The 21,707-nt window shown below is 41.6% G+C and overlaps 1 protein-coding gene across 19 annotated transcripts in view; it reads right to left on the bottom strand.

Moving 5' to 3' along the window:
• EPB41L2 (erythrocyte membrane protein band 4.1 like 2) overlaps nt 1-21,707 on the bottom strand; it is a 365,575-nt gene that overhangs the window by 208,998 nt on the left and 134,870 nt on the right. For all 19 annotated transcript variants that reach the window (XM_073627268.1, XM_073627272.1, XM_073627278.1 and 16 more), the window contains one exon: nt 5,215-5,705. In XM_073627268.1, the coding sequence (XP_073483369.1) occupies nt 5,215-5,691 (477 nt within the window). In that variant the 5' untranslated portion in view covers nt 5,692-5,705. The remainder of the gene's footprint in view (nt 1-5,214; nt 5,706-21,707) is intronic.

A 21,707-nucleotide genomic window follows, 5' to 3' on the forward strand; every position in this document is an offset into this window, starting at 1 on the left:
AAGTAAAACATAGGTTTTTTTTTGTTTTTTTTTTAATTGTCGCTCTTGTTTATAGCACAAAAAAACAAACAAAAGAAAGCTCTATTTGTGGGGAAAAAAAAAGACATCAATTTTCTTTCTGTACAGCATCGCGCAACCGTGCAATTGTCAGTTAAAGTAACGCAGTTCCATATCACAAAAAATTGCCTGGTCATTAAGGGGGTAAAACCTCCTGGGGCTTAAGTGATTAAAAGAGGTGATAACTGACCTGGGACGTCCACATTAAACTACAGAACTTCAAGGTAGTTGTTTAGGCATTTTTGTTACAGGACAGGACAAATACCTTTTTTTGTTTTAGTACCATTAACAGGTTTGAATATAATCCTTTCAACTTCAACTTTAACCCAACTTATCCTCCAGAGGTACTGGAACTCCCTAAACAAAAGATAGTTCAGGGCATTCTGCAAATCTGACGGTCTTTGAGCAGAATTTGGTTGGTTTGAGAGAAGAAAGTGGTAAAGGGGTAGAGAATGAAACGCTATTTTGTACTGCTTTCCAACCACTGATTGAACCCACAGATGTGACAGATGTCCCCACACTCTTAGGAATCAGGGTGCCCCTTCATTAGGAAGAAGGCTCTGGAGTAGACTTGGTGGATTTTGTGTTCAATTCTTGGGCCGAAATGAAGGGATGAATTTTGGCTTAGAAGTTGAAGCCTGGGTGGAACGTTGACGTGCTATTTGTTTGAAGGCATTAGATCCACCTATGATATCTTTGATGAATTTGTCAAGTACCTCACCAATGAGACGTCCTCCATCAAAGGCCATTGAAGCCATTCTGGAGATTTGTATCATGACTTGTTCTAAGGCATCAAACACAAATAAAAAAAATGAAGGGTAATGTTATATGTGCTCTGCCAAAGTACGGTTCTGGAAGACAGAATTCTGCTGGTTGTTTATTGCCCTAGTCCATATAGCTGTGGTTTGATAAACAGGAATTGCTGCAATAGCGACAATGATTTCCAAAAGAGATGAAAATATTTTCCTTGTTTAAATATTTTATTGCGGTTACAAGAAAAGAATCGCATAAATTAAACGGCAACAAAGTAGCACTTTGTATGCATGTCCAACGTACAACAAGCATAAGTACAGATCTCAATTCAGTGCAATCGGTTGTTGAGGTACAATACATACACACATACATACACAATCAACCTTTTAGGTTGCATATGAGGGTAATACAATGAGTTATAGTTCATAAATAATTGCCTTAAACTGTATAACTGTGAAAAAACCATAAAGCCTAAGAGGGATCATTCAATATGTTTGGATTAAAAAATGATGGACAGCAAACATTGGTCATTACTTGAGCAGAACATGGAGAGGTTACTTTATATAATATTGTGTAAGAGTGGGAGTATGCGCTGGCAAAAAACTGTCAGACAAACTTTGTAATAAACCATATAAAACAATATTTGCAGCGCTAGTATGTGTTAAAACAAAGGAATACAGTAGATAGCATGAATCCAAATCCTGTTATCCAGGAATCATGTGTGAAAAGACAAATTTGTGTCTGAAATCCAGTGCGACCACGTGCACCACCACCAGAAACAAGATGGACCCTATTAGAGTGTCACATGCTACAGACAGACCACCAGGTCTGAAAATAGTCAGATCCCAAGGAATCACAGGTAATTCTGGTGCATTTCAAGCCGGCATGATGGAGCAGGAAGTGATCATATATAAAAAGCAGGAAGAAATCCACATAGCATAAAACTGTAAAGATGCGTTTACCAATGCAATAAAATTTAAGGTACCCACATTTGGTATGATAAAAAAAAAAAAAAAAAAAACAGCGCTGTAGAATTCAATATCAGTATTTAGAGTATACACAGGATCCCATTCACTTGCAAGACAGACAAGTGTGGCGACATCACAAACGTTGGCTCTGTCCTACACGTTTCATAATAACTGATGTCATTGGGGGCATGCATTACGACACAAGTTATATAGTGAGACCCGAGATAGTGGCAAACCTGCTAAGGATGTTCAAGAGGTTAGGAGCAGATACCAAATTGTGACAAAGTTGCAGAAAGTCTACTTTAGTCACTTGTCACGTGCTGGAAATGGAGTTTGATACAGATGCAAAGACCACGGTGCAAAGGAAGCATTGTCATATAATGCGAGAATAAAAACTAGTACACAGCATTCCTGGAGTTGACGGTCTTGTAGCAAAATCCTTGTGGCAAAAGGGGGAGAAAGCACCTGAGTACATTATAAAAGTTCCTAGGAAGAAGTGGCAGCAAACTGTGGATGATGGAATTTTACCACCAAATTTGAAGTTTAACATTGTATAAGTGACTAAATGTTAAACACATTCCTGGTTGCTTGATAGTTTTAATGTATAAATGAATACCATTTGGCATACAGATAAGTGTAAAGCAAGTAACAGATAATGGGGGTTATTTACTAAAGGCAAAACCACTTTGCACTGCAAGTGCATTCGCTGTAGATCTGAGGGGAACGTGCAAGGAAAATAAAAAAAAACAGCATTTTTGCTTGTACATGATTGGATAATAAAATCAGCAGAACTTCCCCTCTTTTTAGATCTTCCCCCCCCGATCTACAGCGACTGCACTTCCAAGTGCACGTTTAGTGCAAAGTGGATTTGCTTTTAGTAAATCAACCCCAATATGTCTTACATTTGTTATGGGGCTACATTAATGGTCCAATAAACAGGGTGATCCTGTCTTAGCTGTCCATGTTGCTGGTCCCTCTATAGGGTCTAGCATTTGCCCATCACATTGAGTAAACCCTCGAAGAAGTCTGTAGGGTCTGAGGGATGGACAATGGCCTTGGACCTACGAAGCACCCTGCAGCTAACTACAAACATTGTGTTCACAGAAGCTTTGCCAGTGTTCAATCACATGAAGGTACTATAATCCAGGGTTTATGAATATCAAGCCTGTGTTTAGTACTGTACAGTTAGGATATTCTGTTTCTTTCAAAAACCACATCAAAACAGGTTCTATTCAAAGTTTGACATTTAAAAGATTATCAATAGTTAAAAAAAGAGAGCTGAGTGAAGCTTTAGAATAAAGGTATGTCTATGACACTACTGAAAGCATGCAAAGGAGAACATAAGCAATGAAAGTATTCGAAGGCAGGAACAATGCAAAAGTTTTCACCTAATGCTGGCAGAAATTACTGTAACATGGTATAGCTAATGCTGTGCACATTAGTTTAAAAAGAAAGCATAAATGAATAGCACAATATAGCAGTGTAGGCAGATCAGTGTCAAACAAACGCCCCCCCCCAGCCTCACCCTCCTTTCTAACTGGTCACCTGCTCAGGATGAGCTAATTTTGGCAGGTTTAAATGGAGCGAAGCAAAATCTTATTTCTGAAATCCTAGAAAAAGGGGAATCAAGTAAAATGCAATTGCAAGGATTTTGGAAAAAGGGAAAAAACATTATTAATGAAAAACTTCAGAATAAGACAAAATACACAAGTTTTTCTTTATACCATTGCACCAAAAAGACACGTGCGTACAGAATTCATCTAGTACATCCTATTCAACATTACAGTGAAGTAGAAGGTCATCATGAACTGTTTTGTTTGACTGTACATGAAGCTGGGTCAAACAAAAAGGGATCAAAATGGGCACTATCAATTTACAAATGCAATGGTGGAAGCAACTACAGTATAGCCAAACTGTGTAACAGCTGTATCAACTTCTCAATCAAGAGGAATCTATTCCTCATGATTTGAAGAGGGAAAAGAAAGTTAACTTCACTGTTCTGACAAATGTGGTATTTATTGCTAGCTGAAATAACATAATCAAGACTGTAAATAGTACTTATCTATTTAATCTGTGGTGCTTATCCCAGATCCCGAACTATACATTGTACCCAAATGCCCAAATGGGGGGAGGGGATGTTCAAATTATGCCTGCTGTCTAGGAGATGAAGTTATAAAAAAAAAAAAAAAAAAAAAGGGTATGTAAAAGGAAATGAAACCTCTCCATAGCAAGCAAAGTTCATATATTCTCCACTGAAAGAAACTTGTTTGGTTGAGATTGACATGTGCCCCACTTGTCTCTAAAGTCATTCAATATCAGCTCTATTGCAATGATATTCAGGCACATTGAGACTAGAGGATTATTCATTTCTCATAAAGAAAATAAGCAATAGGGTTTTGGCATGCAAAACATTATAGCTCTCAAGAGAAATAACCTACTGGTTTATTCACACCCACAATTGAAATACATTTTGGGTAGACTGTTCCTTTTTGGCTATAATTAAAATAAACCTGTAAGAAGGTACTAAACAGGTGGCAGCACTGCAAGTGATGCCAATACTCTATTCTTCTGCACCTGAATCTTAGGTGGTTGTAGATTGCAAAGTTTTGAGAGAATGTTGGAGAGAGCAGGGCCTGTTATCTACACTGCAGGGAAGTTCTGTAGGATTCAGGACTCCTACGGTGCATGAGAGAACAACTAAGGCCTCTTGCACGGTGTACTAATGTATGAACATCAGACATTCCTGGCAGAAAAAAAACGTGAGGATAAGCTGTAGATCATTTGTGTGTATTTGCAAGTACATATGCACAAATATAAACATTCTTCTAGCTTTATTTTATTGAGGGAAGTGTAGTTTAGCACATTTGCAATTATACACAAGCAAATGCTGACTACTCAGATTTCTGTATTTTTTTTTTACTGATCAATACGCAGCGCATGTTTATGTGCCTGTGTGTACAGGGCAGGCAGACTGAAAACAATTGACTGCATTTAGATAAGTGAAAAAAAAAAAAAAAAAAAAAAACACACATGTAAGCCTAAAAAACGGAGCGTTTTCAGGCAGCAGTGTGCAAGAAGCCAAAATGTGTGTGTAAAGAATCCTGTGACTGATCAGACTCTCCCCACATTCACAGATCCTGTTACAGGCAGTGTAATCAATGAAAGAACTATTCCCAATACAGGGGGCGTGGCCCCATTGGATCAGAAGACCATTGGGCCTGAAGATCCAAAGCTGCTAACCACTGTAGCGTCAGAAGTTCAGAAACAGGAAGAGGACAGGCATTCCTGTAGTGAAGATTTCTTCAGGTAAGTGATGTGGCTAAATCTGTAGGGGCTTTTATTCATAGCTAAATTTCAGCTTTAAAAACAAAAAGAAGGTTAGGGAACAAAAAAAAAAAAAAAAAAAAAAAAAAAAAAAGGTAGTACATATACAGACCTCTGCGTTGCACACTGGAAGTTTATCCTCTTTACTCTCTGCTGCAACCTCCACAGCTTTATCTCCTTCTGGTTTTTCCTCATGGCTGTTCACTTGTTCATCTGTCACTTGCTTTTCATCAGATGACTCTGCCATATTATCTTTGTGATCTTCCTTAGAGTCAGATTGGCTTAGGGATTTCTGTTTTTTGAGCCATGGTGGGAGAAAGCGTGAAATGCCTTTGCCTTCATGTGCCTCCTTTTCCTTTTTCAGCTTTCCTGGGCTCTTCTCTGTAGGACTGCTGGGGGAAGAGGGTTCTTCAGTTGCATTCACTTGGTCTGACTCTCCAGGGTTTTCATTTTCAGAGATGTCAGCGACTACATCCGTGTTTCCTTCTGCCTGCTGGCCCTCCTCATTTGGGTTTCCCGATGGCTCATTCTTACTTTCAGGTTTTTCAGAATCATTCACTTCGACTGCAGGACTTGCTTCAGTTGTCATGGTCTCGGTCGATGCTGAAATGGCAAAAACACTATATTAGTTACTTAATCTAGAACAGCAAGTACAGTATCTAAATGTCCTTTGCTATGGTCTTCAACAAAAGGAACATTTCCAAAACTGTCCAATGTTAATACTCTAAACAGATAACATGTTGATGGAGATGCTTATTGATAAAATGATGCACAGTGAAGGGGAGGAAGGAAGCATATTTGAGTAGTAGAATGAAAGAAGGAAACTGGAAGTCACTTGGTGACGTCAATAGACTTTACTTAAGTTTAAACTTTTGACAAAAGCTACATGACATTTATTTAAGAACGTATTTGAGTTTGTTTTACAGAATTGTTTCCTAGACATAACTACTTACACAGATGTTTTTTGGTCATAAATACTTGTTTGAAGGCTTCCAGTGCTTGTGTTACAAAAGGGTACTACAATGCTTCTCTGGTTAAAAAAAATAATAAATGCACTTTTTTTTTGCAAAAGATAAAATTCTCCTTTAAGTGGGAAAAATACCACATTAACAACTCTAGACATGCCCAAAAGATACAGGTACAAGCTGGATATTTTAGGGAGCAATAGCGAACTGGTTCACAAAATAGGTGCATCCCTGTTTTTAGATGGCGTTTTGTTATAGAGAGGGGTAGGGAAGGATTAGAACCTGTCATGTTTTTAGTGCTACCTTTGTTGCCAATGGGAAATTAAAAATTTACAGCTGCTTCTCTTTGTAGAGATTTATCTTCCCATGGCGATTCCGGAACAGGTTAAAAAAGATAATCTCCTCAATGTGGCACACAGAAAAAATTATAAAATGTAACTTAGGTCAGCGGTCCCCAACCTTGGTTGCACCAGTGACCGGTTTCGCAGCACCCAATTTTCCCTGTGATGTAGGCCTGCACTGATTACAGAGCCCCTTTACAGTGCAATCCCCTTCATATTACAGTGCCCGTAGCAATCACTTCTCACCTCAACTTGTTCAATTAGTCTTTGGCAATAAAACCTGGAAGCTAACTGGTTTCTAGGGTTGTCCCGATAGCACTTTTTTAGGACCGAGTACAAGTACCAATACTTTTTTTCAAGTACTCGCCGATACTGATTACCAATACCTTTTTTTTTAATGTCATGTGACTTTTTTTTTTTTTTTAATTTTTTAACAATGCTTTCTTTTTTTTCGGGGGGGGGGGGGGGGTGTCTGTGTGCTTTTTTTTTTTTATTTATTTACAATTTTTGTTTTTTACAATAATATTTTTTTTATTCTTTATTGCAATATGTGGTTTTTTTTGTTTTTTTTTTAATCAGCCCTGTTGGGGGCTTTGGTGAGATATCAGGGGTCTTAACAGACCTCTGATATTTCCCCCTTGAGACAGAGAAAGAGACCGAGGATAGAGATTCCCCAGTCCTTTCTCTGGAGCCTCAGCTGCACTGAAAATGAATGGAGAGAAGACAGTGGCTCCTCTCCATTCATAAACTGAGACATCATAATCACAGGAGATTACAATGTTTCAGTTATGTGAATGGACAGAGTCAGCTGACTCTGTCCATTCACCAAGGAAGGAGAAGGAGGACAGCAGAACGGAGGGGACAGCGGAGAGGCATAGCAGAACGGAGGGGACAGAGAAGGAGAGGGGAACGGGAGAGGGGGACAGAGGAACGGAGGGGGCATGGAGGAGGATGCAGTGACAGTCAGCGGTGATCGCGTGGGGGAGTTACAAGCACCGATCACAGGTGTATGTCACTAAAGCAGCTAAAGCCGCGGGGGGAGAAGCTTGTAACTCCCCCACGCACCGATCACCGCTGACAGTCCAGGTATCGGGGGAAGCATCGGGAGCATTTGCCCGAGTACAAGTACTTGGGCAAATGCTCGGTATCAGTGCCAATACCGATACTAGTATCGGTACAACCCTACTGGTTTCTATGCAGAAGTGAGCCTGATTTTGCACTCTTCAGATTTATTAAATAAACCCAGGTGTGTGTTAACGAATAGTCCTGCTTCCTACATTTTTTTTTATGCAGTTTCCAGCAAAATGCGCATTACATTAAAATGTGATGTGAAGCAGGCTTAATACTTTAGGGCAGATTCAGATTGCAACAAACAACAATGTTAAGCTTGATATATTTAGTTTTGTTCAAATTATAGTCATTAAAGTGATTTTTTTTTTTTTTTTTAAGCAAAAAAAAAAAAAAACTAACAAAAAGTGGCCCCTGACCTCTTTGGCAGTCCCCCGTCAGCGCTGTCTGCTCCTTATTTCTTCAGGTGCAAGTCATGTGCTATTGAGTACATGCTCCCAAGCTGAGCCATGACTCCAGCTCCCTCCTCACAGGAGGCTAGGCCTCCTCCTGCTCTCAGGGTCTCCTATGAGACCAGGATGTGAGAGAAGCGGTGCTGCAGCCAAGACAGTACTGGAGCAGTAAGAGGAGTCAGGTAAGTGTTTAGGTATTGGGGGGTAGGAAATATAACAGGGATTTGTTTTTACCTTAATGCAGAATATATATATATATATATATATATATATATATATATATATATATATATATACATATACATATATACATATACATATATACATATATACATACACATACATACACACACACATACACTATATTATAATACACACATACACACACATACTTTAGAACCTCTCTGGGGGGGATAGGGGAAAGTGGGCAGACTCATCCAGTATGCCACATACTGCATGCTGTTACCCTAAAGAAAGCTATTAAACAGTCTTATTTTCTCCGATTACTGCAATAAAATATTAATTTGATTGCTCAAAACTTTATTAGAAAAAAAAAATGCAGAAGGCCGCTGTTACTCAGGGATGTGCTTGTGTTTTGTTAATGTACACTATATCTTTCTGTACTTCTCAAAAGAACTCATCCAACGGAAACAAAGTATACACTACTGCATTTCCCACATTTATACATTGTTTAGAGGCACTTATGATGGAAGGAAACCTTACAGGGGAAAATCCTATCCTAAATCTGGAGAGACAGTGTGATACCAGTCCTGGATAAAGTTCTCAGAGTATCTGTCAGCTAAGGAATAGGACCTGGAATGTAGCTGATGAGGTTGTTCGGCTCGTTCGTCCAACACCCGAATTTGCAGGGTGTTTGGCGGGTGTTCGTAACCGCTCTGCCCTCCCACCCCAAAGCACCTTGTCCCCATGTTGATGGGGACAAGGGCCTCATCCCCACATCCTTGGCCAGTGGATGTGGGGGTCTGCGGGCAGGGGGCTTATGGGAATCTGGAAGCCCCTTTAACAAAGGGGCCCATAGATGCTGGCCCCACCATGTGAACGAGTATCGGGTATATAGTACCCCTAACCATTCACCAAAAAAGTGTCATCAAGTAAAAAACACAGACACTGTTTTTGACTTTTTTTTTTTTTTAATTTTTTTTTTTAAATAAAACATAAGTGTCCCCCATCAATCACGCCGCACCCAAAAAATAAAAAATGCCCCCGCCGACATGAAGGCTGGCCGCCAACTGCAGGCTCCACTGTTTGATAGTTCTTATATAGGTAAGAGGCAGTGTCACCTGGTGACCCCGCCTCTTACCTATATAAACAAACTGTCAAACAGTGGAGCCAGCAGTAGGCGGCCAGCCTTCATGTTGGCGGCATGATTGATGATGGATTTACATTGGAGGGACACTTTTTTTCTTTAATAAAGGAATTGTAAAAAACTGTGTTTTTATTACTTTTTGACACTTTTTATTTTGGTGAATGGGTAGGGGTACTATGTAGCTGATACTTATTCACATTTGGGGGGGGAATCTGGGGGCAGCCTTGTCAAAGGGGGCTTCCAGATTCCAATAAGCCCTCCAACCGCAGACCCTTACAGCCACTGTTGTGGGGATGAGGACCTTGTCCCCATCAACATGGGGACAAGGTGCTTTGGGGTGGGGGGACCCAAAGCACCCACCCCCCATGCTGAGGGCATATGGCCTGGTATGGTTCAGGAAGAGGGGCGCTCTTTTTTTTTTTCTTTAGAAATGTTAGAACATGCTGCAGCAAAACTATATGTGCTACAGGTGTGCCACTTTACAGGCAAATTAAGGGAACCCCCCAGGCACAACATTTAAATAAATTTTTATTTTTGCACTTTAACCACTTCGCGCCCGCGCTATAGCCGAAAGACGGCTACAGCGCGGACGCCAATTGCCGGGAGGGCGTCCCTGGACGTCCTCCTTTTTACTTCTGCGATGTGCGCTCCTGCGGGCGCGCATCGGGGAAATTCTGTGCTGGCCGTGTCCTTTGGACACAGCCATTCACAAATCGCTGTAAACGACCAATCACAGCGGCTGTTTACAGCGTGATCGGAGTGTCCAATGAGAGATGATCGCATATGTAAACATATGAGATCATCTCTCATCGCCGGCTCTCCCTCCTCACACAGAGACAGCGTGTCAGGAAAAAAGTGACGTCAGTGCCATCTGTCCCCACTGCCACATATTAGTGCCATCTGTCATGCGCCATGTTATCAGTGTCACGTGTCATCAGTGCCACGTATCAGTGTCACGTGTCATCAGTGCCACGTATCAGTGCCATCTGTCACCAGTGCCACGTATCAGTGCCATCTGTCACCAGTGCCACGTATCAGTGCCATCTGTCACCAGTGCCACGTATCAGTGCCATCTGTCACCAGTGCCAACTATTAGTGCCATCTGTCACCAGTGCCACCTATTAGTGCCATCTGTCACCAGTGCCACCTATTAGTGCCATCTGTCACCAGTGCCACCTATTAGTGCCATCTGTCACCAGTGCCACCTATTAGTGCCATCTGTCACCAGTGCCACCTATTAGTGCCATCTGTCACCAGTGCCACCTATTAGTGCCATCTGTCACCAGTGCCACCTATTAGTGCCATCTGTCACCAGTGCCACATATTAAGTGTCATCTGTCACCAGTGCCACATATTAAGTGTCATCTGTCATCAGTGCCACATATTAAGTGTCATCTGTCATCAGTGCCACATATTAGTGCCATCTGACATCGGTGCCACATATTAGTGCCATCTGTCATCAGTGCCACATATTAGTGCCATCTGTCAGTGTCACGTGCCATCAGTGCCATCTATTAGTGACAGTTGTCATCAGTGCCACATCAGTGCCACATCAGTGTCACATATCAGTGCCATCTGTCATCAGTGCCACATCAGCGTCATGTGTCATTGTCCTGGTGCTCCAGGGCCTTCAAAAGTGTAATAGATAGTCAACAAGTTAGATGTGTAATTTATGCTCTTTGAACACCTGATGGTGCTCCCTGCATGTTGGGCCTCGCTATGTGGCTAGGCTGTGAAAAAGTCCCACACATGTGGTATCGTTATACTCAGGAGTAGCAGAATGTATTTTGGGGTGTCATTTGTGGTATGCACATGCCATGTGAGAGAAATAACCCATTACAATGACAATTTTGTGGAGGGAAAAAAAAAATCTTCATTTTGCAAAAAATTGTGGGAAAAAAATGACAACATCAAAAACCTCACCATGCATCTTACTAAATACCTTGGAATGTCTACTTTCAAAAAAGGGGCCATTTGGGGGGTATTTGTACTTTCCTGACTTGTTCGGGTCGCAAGAAATGAGATATGCCACAGTGCATCAGGTGTGATCAATTTTTTTTATGATTTGCACCATAGCTTGTGGACTCTATAACTTTCACAAAGACCAAATAACATCCACTAATTTGGGTTATTTTTTACCAAAGATAAGTAGCAGTTTAAATTGTGGCCAAAATTTATGAAGAAAAATGAATAATTTGCAAAATTCACAGAAACTAAGAAAAACGCGTTTTTTTTCAAAATTTTCGGTCTTTTTTCATTTACAGCGCAAAAGATAAAAAACCCAGAGGTGATCAAATACCACCAAAAGAAAGCTCTATTTGTATGAAAAAAAGGACAAAAAATTCATTTGGGTACAGTATTACATGACTGAGTAATTGTCATTCAAAGTGTGAGAGCATTGAAAGCTGAAAATTGGTCTGGGCAGGAGGGGGGTTTAAGTGCCCAGTTGTCCAGTGGTTAAGCATCATTAAAATCACTGCTCCTGAAAAAAACATTTGTTTTTATAAAATTTGCATTGATACATGTAGGGTAGTACCCAGACCCCCATACCTCTTTTATGGCCAATGACTTGCATATAAGCCTTCAAAATGGGCACTTTCGATTTTTCCTGTCCGGTTCCCATAGACTTCAATGGGGTTTGTCGTTGGGGTTAGAACTTTTCCCCTGTTTGGGAGTTCTGCTGTGAACCGAACAGGGGGTTACCTGAGGTTTGCATCAACTGCTTGCTTTTGCCACCGATGTGAATGAAACCTTAAAGTAGTTCTGAAGGCTGAAATATTTTTTACCTTATTGCATTCTCTGCATTAACCCATTCGCTGCCAGGCTCTGTGCTCCATTTTTACCCTCAGGTGGCCAGACCATTTTTGCAATTTTCCTTTGCTTTTTATTTTTCACTTGTAGCTTTCAAAGTAGCACCCCAAACCATATATTTTCTGAAACTAAACTAAACTAACTAGACTAAAAAGAATGTGCTACTGATTTCTAAGGTCCCACGATCTCTGCGCAAATGTTTATCAAAACAATATTTTTATAAATAAAAATCCACTAAAATCATGATTAGCAGATAAATGCACAGCAAATTTTACAAAATGCCTACTAAATATAAAAAGCTTTATCTGTGTTGAGTTAATAAATAACAAAAAATAAATACATTTTTACATTGAGCCTTTTTGCAAAATGGTGAAAATTGAATGTACCAAAAATGGAAATATCCAAATTTCTCTAACAATCTGAAGGTTTTAATTTTTCCCTTACAGCTTTCAGAATTGGTGAAAGACCCCCAAAACCTTATATTTTCTGAAAGCATATGACCTTTAAAATAAAAAGAAGGTGCTACTGATTTTTTAGACCCCGCGGTATTTGCGCAAATGTTTATCAACCAATATATTTGCAAAAAATAGACTAAAACCATTATTAGCAGATAAAAACACAGCTAATTTTACAAAATTCCTGCTAAATCCCTACTAATTATAAAAGCTTAACCTGTATGGAGTTAATAACAAATATTTGTAAATTTTAAATTGCGCTTTTGCAAAATGGTAAAAATCGAAAGTACCCAAAAATTTCTCTTAAAATCTGGAGGTTTTCAACATTTTTCACTTACAGCTTCCAGGATTTGTAAAAGATCCCCCAAACCATACATTTTCTGAAAGCACATGGCCAGTAGAATAAGAAGAGTGTGCTACTGATTTTTAAGGCAGGGCGATATTTGCGCAAACGTTTATTAAATCAATTTTTTCCCTAAAAATACACTAAAATCATTAATGGTGCACATAAACATAACTTACAAAATTCCTGCTAAATTGCTAATAAAGCATCGTTCACATATGGCATACCAAAGTGTACGCCCATGGAGGGCCATGTTTACCCGCACAGGAGTTCCATGCATCCCCGTACAGGCAGTCCCATTTATGTCAATTGGGATGCAACAGCTGCACAGGTATAGCTGCTGTTCCCAATCTGACATCCGTGTGGGTACATGACCCTGAACGCAGGAAGTGTGAGCTCAGGGACATGCACCTGGGCCTACATGGATGTAAAATTGGGAGCAACAGCTCTGTTCATGCAGGTGCTACATCCCACATGACATCAATGGGACTGCCTCACATTAGGAGTTAATAACTCTGATCAGCGGTTTGTAATCCGCCAATTGTTCAACAGAGTCTACTGAACAATTCTGAGATAAGCTTATGGTCACTGAAGTGACCATAAGCTTATAGGAGAGGGAGATACGAGGTCCGTCCAGCATATGGACTTGGCCACCTGCGGGCACTTTTTAGGTCCGTACGGCGTGACAGTGAAAGGGAGGGTTAAGGTAAAAAACCTTTGACGTGCAGCTAGCCCCTTATACGTACCTAAGCCCAATCTCGATCCAGTCGTGTGCACGGTAGCAGCATATTTCTCCCTCTTCATTGGCTCCTGCTGATGTTAATCATACACACTGAGGAGGGAGCAGGGCTGAGCCACGCTGTGTGTGTCCATAGCCTGCACGAGAGCCCTCATAGCAAGCGGTTTGCTATGGTGGGCACTGGGGTGGAGCCAGGTGAACTGGCGGGGGACCCGGCAGATCAGGGCTGCTCAGTGCAAAACCATTGCACAGAGAAGGTAAGTATAACATGCTTGCTATTTAAAAAAAAAAAAAAAAAATAGAAGAAGGTTTACAATCACATTAACCACTTGGTGACAGGCCAACGGTAATTTTAATGCTGGCCGGTGGCTTGAGCAGGCACTGCAACATACCAGTAGGTTGCTTCGCTCATGCGAACTGCGGGGCGATTTGTTTGCGGTGCTTAGTATTTGGTCACTGTGATCGGACCAGATACCACATAATCCTTGCGTGATCACTTGTCACCTAATAAACAACATCCATGAATGGAATCCATACTACTGTGCGTGATCTGTGATTGGTTACCAGTGATCACATGGTACCAGGGCCAATCACAGCACCACGTACCATGTGATAGCTGTGGTCATTCAAAGCATCACAATAGTAAACAATGAGTCATGAATGAAAGCCAATTATGACAGTTCAAACCAATTCATGTTACAGTGACCATCACCGATATAAACCAAAAAAGAGTGTGTGTGTGTGCGCATGTGTGTTATTTAATCTATTAAAAGACTGGCATGCCTCTTACTAGATACCTTGGACTGCCTACTTTCCAAAAAGGGATCATTTGGGGGTATTTATACTGTCCTATCTCATTTCTTGAGGCCCCAAAATGCCAGGCCATCAGTACCTTAGAACTGTTTAATTTTTTTTTTTTTTTTAACCACTTCAGCCCCGGAAGAATTTACCCCTTTTCTGATCAGAACACTTTCTGCGATATGGCACTGCGTCACTTTAACTGACAATTGCGCGGTCGTACCACCTTGCACCCATACTAAATTGACATCTTTTTTTTCCACAAATAGAGATATCTTTTGGTGGTATTTGATCACCTCTGCGGTTTTTATTTTTTGCGCTATAAACAAAAAACTTTTTGCTATAATAAATATCCCCAAAAAATACATAAAAAAAAAACTAATTTCTTTCTCAGTTTAGGCCGATATGTATTTTTCTACATATTTTTGATAAAAAACGCAATAAGTGTATATTGATTGATTTGCGCAAAATTTATAGCATCTACAAAATAGGGGATAGATTTATGGCATTTTTATTCTTTTTTTTTTTCATTATGGTGGCGATCTGCGATTTTTATCTTGACTGACTGTTGCGGACACATTCTAACTGTGGGGGGGATGGGCTCACTATAACATGACAGAGATCACTGCTCCCGATGACGGGGAGCAGTAGATCCATGTCATGTTGCTAGGCAGAACAGGGAAATGCCTTGTTTACATACAGTAGGCATCTCCCCGTTCTGTCGCTCCGTGTCACGATAGAGTCCGCGGGACCCGCGGGCACTCTCGCGGAGTACGCCCACTAAGCCGCATCTTAAAGGGGACGTACAGGTACGCCCATTTGCACAGCTGTGCCATCGTACATCGGCGTGCGCTGGTCGGCAAGCAGTTAAATTGTCTGTATTTTTTTGCTTATATAGCAAGAAGTAAAACACCCAGTGGAAATTAAATACCACCAAAAGGAAGCTCGATTTGTGTTTAAAAAAAAATGTATATAAAATTTCATTTGGGTACAGCGTTGCATGACCAAGCAATTGCCAATTAAAGTAGCACAGTGCTGAATAGCAAAAAATGCCCTGGTGATTAAGGGAGTAAAACCTTCCTGAGGTCAAGTGGTTTATTTTTGTTGTCTGTCATGAACATTCCTTAATTTTATAAATTATATGTGGTAGGGTCACAAGTACTAACATTATCTCCATGCTTCCTAAAAATCGAACATTAAAATTTAAATCATGGCAATGGAGCAAAACTTTTAAGTGCTAACAAGATTTGTTAAGTCACTGATGGTGCTGTCACATGCTCTGACCCAACAATTTTTTTTACAATTTTCATATAAACATTCAAATTTAAAATCTACCCGCGTATGGCTAAGTGCCAACCAAACTCTTTACTATATGCCTCAAATTCAGCTTTAAAAACCCTATAAATCAATCAACTAAACTGAACCATAAATGGTGGCTGTAATTAAAAAATCTTTCCTTTTAGTTAAGGCAGCAAAATTGGTTACAAGGTCATATGACCACTACGCCCAATTAGCATCTTGGCATACTTTTTATTTCATGAGGAAGTTTAGAGGAATGCTCATTAGTTGCAGTGTTTCAGGAAAGTTCACATGCATAATCAAGCACCCAGATACAGCTTTGTCCAGCAATTAAAAAAAAAAAACCCACACTATTACGGTGGTCAACTTCCTAGAACAGAAGATAATTATCTCAGGTTGAAGCTCATACTTTACCAAATTTTGGAACAAAAACACACCAAACATCTTAGAAACCACAGGTGCTCATACAGTACATACACAGGTTTGCAAAATATACCCTAATCAAAACAAAAATGTAGGCAATTGTAAAGGATTTTTTTTTTTTATAACAAACATGTTATACATGCTTGCCTCACTTAACAACCAGGTTCCGTTCCAGTGACCAGGTTCCTAAACGAATTGGTCGTTAAACGAGGATCCACAGGTAATCAATATTTTAAACATTCTTAAATACTGTACTGTATTCTGAAAAAAAGGTCTAAAAACACAAAACTCCAACTCAATAACGTTATTTAATTTGCATAAGCACAGAACACAAAATATAAAGGACAAAAATTCTGTACTGTACAATACAATGATGTACAGTGTATTGCTCAGGTCAGAAGAGCTGGTCATAAGTCCGAGTGGTCGTTAAACAGGTAGGTCGTTAAAACGAGGAGTATCTGTACTTGCTTGCCTCATGGAATTGCACTAAGTGCCCCCACATCTCTTCTTGGGTCCCCTGCCGGTGTCTTGCCGAGAAAGTTCCCTCGGCGGATAAGGACCCCCCTGTACTGCGCAGGCGCAGCGCCTGCGCAGTACGAACTACTATCAGCCGCTGGAGATAGCCGAATCTCAAAATGTTCAATCAGCTGTACACGGCGCCTGCACCCTGGGTCCAGGTTCCTTCCCCACCATCCAAGTGGACATAGAGGGGGAATAAAAAAAGAGCCGAGCGAAGCGAGGCCGTGCCCCAAGCGTGGCGAGTAAAGCGTGGCGAGCGAAGCGTGGCGAGCCCGCGAGGGGCCCTCTTACAGGCGCCGTGTACAGCTGATTTTCCCCTTTTCACCTTCGGCTATTTCTGCCGGATCCTACTGCGCAGGCGCAGCGCCTGCGCAGTAGAGGGAGGTCCTTATCCGCCGAGTGGAACTTTCTCGGCAGAACACCGGCGCTCCAAGCTCCTCCTCCTCCTCCTCTTTGTTTGCCACCATAGGAAGCTGCTTCCCATGGTGGCGAACCTGCAGGTTCGATCCCAAACAGATCAGCCCATGTCCATCGACACAGACCGCATAGTTTGGCCCTGCCCCATCAGAGGATTTGACTGCCATTGGTTCTCGCTGCCTCAACAAAGCCTGTGAGCGCGGGGAGAGAAGACCGAGCCACTGCAGCACTGGATGGTTTTACCCACTTCCTGACCAGGCAATGTATTGCGATATGGCACTGAGTCACTTTAACTGACAATTGCGGGGTCGTGCGACGTTGTACCCAAATAAAATGGAAGTCCTTTTTTTCCCCACAAATAGAGCTTTCTTATGGTGGTATTTCATCACCTCTGTTTTTTTTTTTTTTTTTTTTTTTGTGTGTGCTATAAAAACAAAACAAAAAAAAGAACAACAATTTTGAAAAAAATAATATATTTTTTACTTTCTGCTATAATACATGTAGCAATAACTCACGGTGGAGCTGCTGGTTTAAGCGGGTCTGTTACCTTCACTCTGCTTCCCTCTGTTTCACCGGCACCGGGTCTAGGGTTCCGTTGAGTTTACTGATGGACAATACACGCACCAACACTGGAGTACGTTTTCAATGCTTAACTAAACAAACGACTTAGGAAATAGCAGGAAAGAGACGGAAAGGAGACTTGCAGAAGAAACTCAAAAATTCTCTGGTAGGGTTCTCTTGACAAATGTCCTGGTAGAAGATCAAATACTATATGGAATGTGCTCCCCTCATGGGACACACTCCTTGCTCGTCTGAATAGGCTTCTCTCACCGGTCTAGCAGCCAGCACACAGCACGAATCAAAGTCTCTGCCACAGACTTGTTTGGGAACAAAATCTGTACGATCCTCTGCCACAGGATGTATAGATTTTCTGTAGTGAAATGTCAGTCACAGTGCTTGAACCTTTAAGCCGAGCCGTCAACACTATGCTGTATAGTTACTTTCGGATACGTCCTCCAACCGAGTCACCAGGCCCCTCTATAGACCAGCACGCTGCGTGATCTCTCCAAGATGGTCCTCCCCTGGGATCTCCTCGGTTGTCCAGCTTCGTCACACAGGACCGACAGCTCAGGACCATTCCTCGGCCGCGGTGGTAGGCCCCAGACAAGCCTCTGGACCCACCCCTGCGCCGCAGCATCATGGGCCTCCCGAACGGAGGACCATGAGGTAGCTCCTTAACGCATACCTGCCGGGAGGGCCAGCAGGTGGCTGTCAAACGAACCCCAAAATATGGCGTCTGTCCAATAAATACCCTCGCCCAGAATGCAACTCGGAGGACCACCTCCACCGAGTTGTCTCCGGGACAGAGGAGCATCCCTACACTTCAACACATTGCCTTTCCAACCCTGACCAGTGGCAACAGCGACACCCACCGGTCAGCACGGAAACACACACACAACGTCAGCCAAGCTGGAACAGAGGCAAACTTAACCTTCCTAACGCACAAATTACTAAATTTACCTAACATGCGGTAGATTGCAAATCTACCAGCGCTACATACATATAATACACTAAAAAAAAAAAAAAAAGTAAAATCATGTATTCTGCTACATATTTGACCTTAAGTGACACTTTTTGGTGACCAGTGACACCAATACAGTGATCAGTGCTAAAAAAAAAAAAAAAAAATGCACTGATCGCTGTATACAATGGCACTGGCAGGGGAGGGGTTAACGCTAGGGGGCAATAAAGGGGTTAAATGTGTTCCCTGGGAGGTGTTTCTAACTGTAGGGGTAAGTGTTACACTGGAGGAATGGAGAGATCGTGATTCAGCTTAGCTGAAACACAATCTCACTTTTCCTCCCTGACAGATCAGCGGTGTGCTTTGTTTACATCAGCACACTGCTGAACCGTCTTTCCTGTGAACGATCGGTGGATCGCGGACGCCGGACCCACTGATTGGACACAGCAGGAGCGGCGCACGCGACCCCTAAACCGCGTGCACAAAATCACGTACAAGTACGCAATTTTGCGCACCCGAGACGCCCTGCCACAGTAAAAGTTTGGGTGGTAGTCCGGAAGCGGTAAATGCAGGGAGTTTATTAAGGTAAAAGATGTTTACGCTTTAGAACCACTTTAAAGGAGATCTGTGGTCACAGCATACATTTTCATTCTACGGTAAAACATCAGCATTATGAGAACAATACAAAACCATAGCTATGTTTCACAATCCAATATAAGCTTACTCTGAGAGTTCTGCCTGCCTGCTGGCCATCTCTTTCCACAACTTCCTGGATTCCCTGCATGCTTTGCAGTTGCTTCTCTGCTGTTTACTTTCCATTTCTACATAGGACTACATTCCATGGTTCCTTGCTCCCTGCAAGCAGTAACTAAAGTAATGACTTCCTCTCTTTAAACTCCTCCCCTCAACCGCTCTGTGTTACAAGTGTTACTAAACCCAGTACCCTGCATTCACTAAATCTGATCTCCCACAGTAGACAGACAATGGAAATGCAATTATTTTAGTAACTATAAACTGCTAAAATACCTTGTCTCATCAGCAGTATATAGCAGTATTGTGACTTCTACGAGAGTCCAACCGAGCACTGGTTAAAAGTTTGTAGGAGTTGTCATTTTCCTCTGACTATTCTATGAGGCTGCAAGACCTATGACTCCATCGTCTGGACAGTGCTGATTGGCCCTGTGTTGATCACATGCACCCTCCCAACAAAAAAACTCTAGCAATACACACCAATCTGAGCATGTGCAGAGTGCCCCCAAGGCTCTATTAGCAGATAGATTGGGGACTGTGGAAGGGGAGGATCAGAGGAGACTGAATCAAACAGCCCTTTTACACAAGATTAACCCCTTAAGTTCCACAGTGAGTATAACACGCATGCTTTACTGCATATACAGACTGATTTTACACTTGTGGGTTTATCAACAGTTTAAGAAGGCAAGCTCTGTGAATTTTGTGACACGGCAGTGCCTACTCATAGGCATAGTAATTGCAAGTCACAGAATTCAAGGATGTTAATGTATGGAAGACCTTCACAAAGTTTACAAACTTCAAGATCATTCAGATTTAAAAAGGCACAAGCTGGATATATTTGAAATACAATGTGGGTTGTCTCCACAACAGTAACAGAAGGGAAATCTTCCAATAGTGACACCAATTCTGGTGACCCTGGTGACAACCTGGGATTCTCTAACTTTGGAGGGAAAGCCTTTTAGTTCCTGTTTTAGCTATGGGACAGGAAGTGAAGGAAAATCTCCCCAACAGGACATAGATGGCAAGAAAAAACCCTGCTATAAAAACACTCCCTTATTCAATTTAAAATAAAGTTCTGTTTTTAGTTCTACTTTAAAGCTTAAATTTCTTATATATCACAGCCTATATGCTCAGGGTTTTGCTCAGGGTAACCACAGCTTTAATATATTGCAACTTACCAGTGTTGTGGTACCAGTAGTGTGGCTGCACTAGATTTTTTTTCTCAGACCTTTTTTTTTTTTTTCTTTACACACTTCCGTTCCAAGGGGTACAAAGCTAATTGCATCGATGGAGTAGCAGCATTGTCACCCTGAGAGGCAGTGTATTAAGACTACAGGACACCCCCCGCCCCCAATTTCTATAACAATGGAGAGAGGCGTTTTGTAGCCCATGAAAGTGAAGTGGTCAATGGTTCCTGCGGTTTGAATCCCTGTGTGAAGAGGAGGAAAGGGGAGAAGAGATGTGGGAGTGCACAAGGCTGGATCTCTTCTCCCCTCTCTTACCCTTCACACAGGGAAGGGGGGAGGACAGAGAAAAATAAAACATTTTCTTTATTTAATGCAAGGAATGCATTAAGGGGAAAAAAATTATGTTTTTAGCTATAGTATCTCTTTAACAAACCAAAAGTGAGAGGCAATGCACCATACATGTGTTGTTGCATTCATTTTGAATGGCACCCAACACACTTCCACCATGTACCTGCAATGCACCATGTGTGTTACTTGGCATTCCAAAAATATGCCTCTTCACAAACTTTTGGTGCACTGAGGTAGGTTGCACGACATTTATTCTGCATGTGCTGCCTAATGTAGCAAACCTAAATGTACAACATATCAAAGCATGTATGGTGGTATAAAAAAAAGTTTAGAACAATTTAAAAAACTAACAATGGTAATTCATTTTACGGCTTTAGGTTTTGCCAGTCAGGTTTCTTAAAGTATGTGTAAGGAATGCATATGACCACGTGTATGTGAAGTGTGTGGACAGCCCAACACTATCCACATACTTGTTAAACATGTAGAGGATACATACCTTTTCATTTTTTTTTACGGTTTTAAAGCAAGGTTCACATTGCGTGTTGGGAATGTGCGCAAAATTGCACGCTTTCACAACATGCCGAGAAATGCACTGGCATTAGGCAGACGTGCAGGGGTTCCCTTAGATGCGGTTCGGTGCAGAACATTTTTTTTTAATAAAGGAGTCAAGGCAGTAGAGGGTGCCATGAGAGCAGATATGGGGGTGTACAGGAAGTCAGCCTGGCAGAAACTTCCCTCATATGCATAGCAGGGAAGTTTCAGCAACACCCTACTGCTTGTTCTTCAGGCTCGCCGATCCTCGCCAGCCCTCCTCTCCAGTCCATCTCACGCAATTTCACAA

This window comes from Aquarana catesbeiana, linkage group LG04 (genome assembly GCF_042186555.1).
Source record: "Aquarana catesbeiana isolate 2022-GZ linkage group LG04, ASM4218655v1, whole genome shotgun sequence".
NCBI classification, from domain to species: Eukaryota; Metazoa; Chordata; class Amphibia; order Anura; family Ranidae; genus Aquarana; species Aquarana catesbeiana.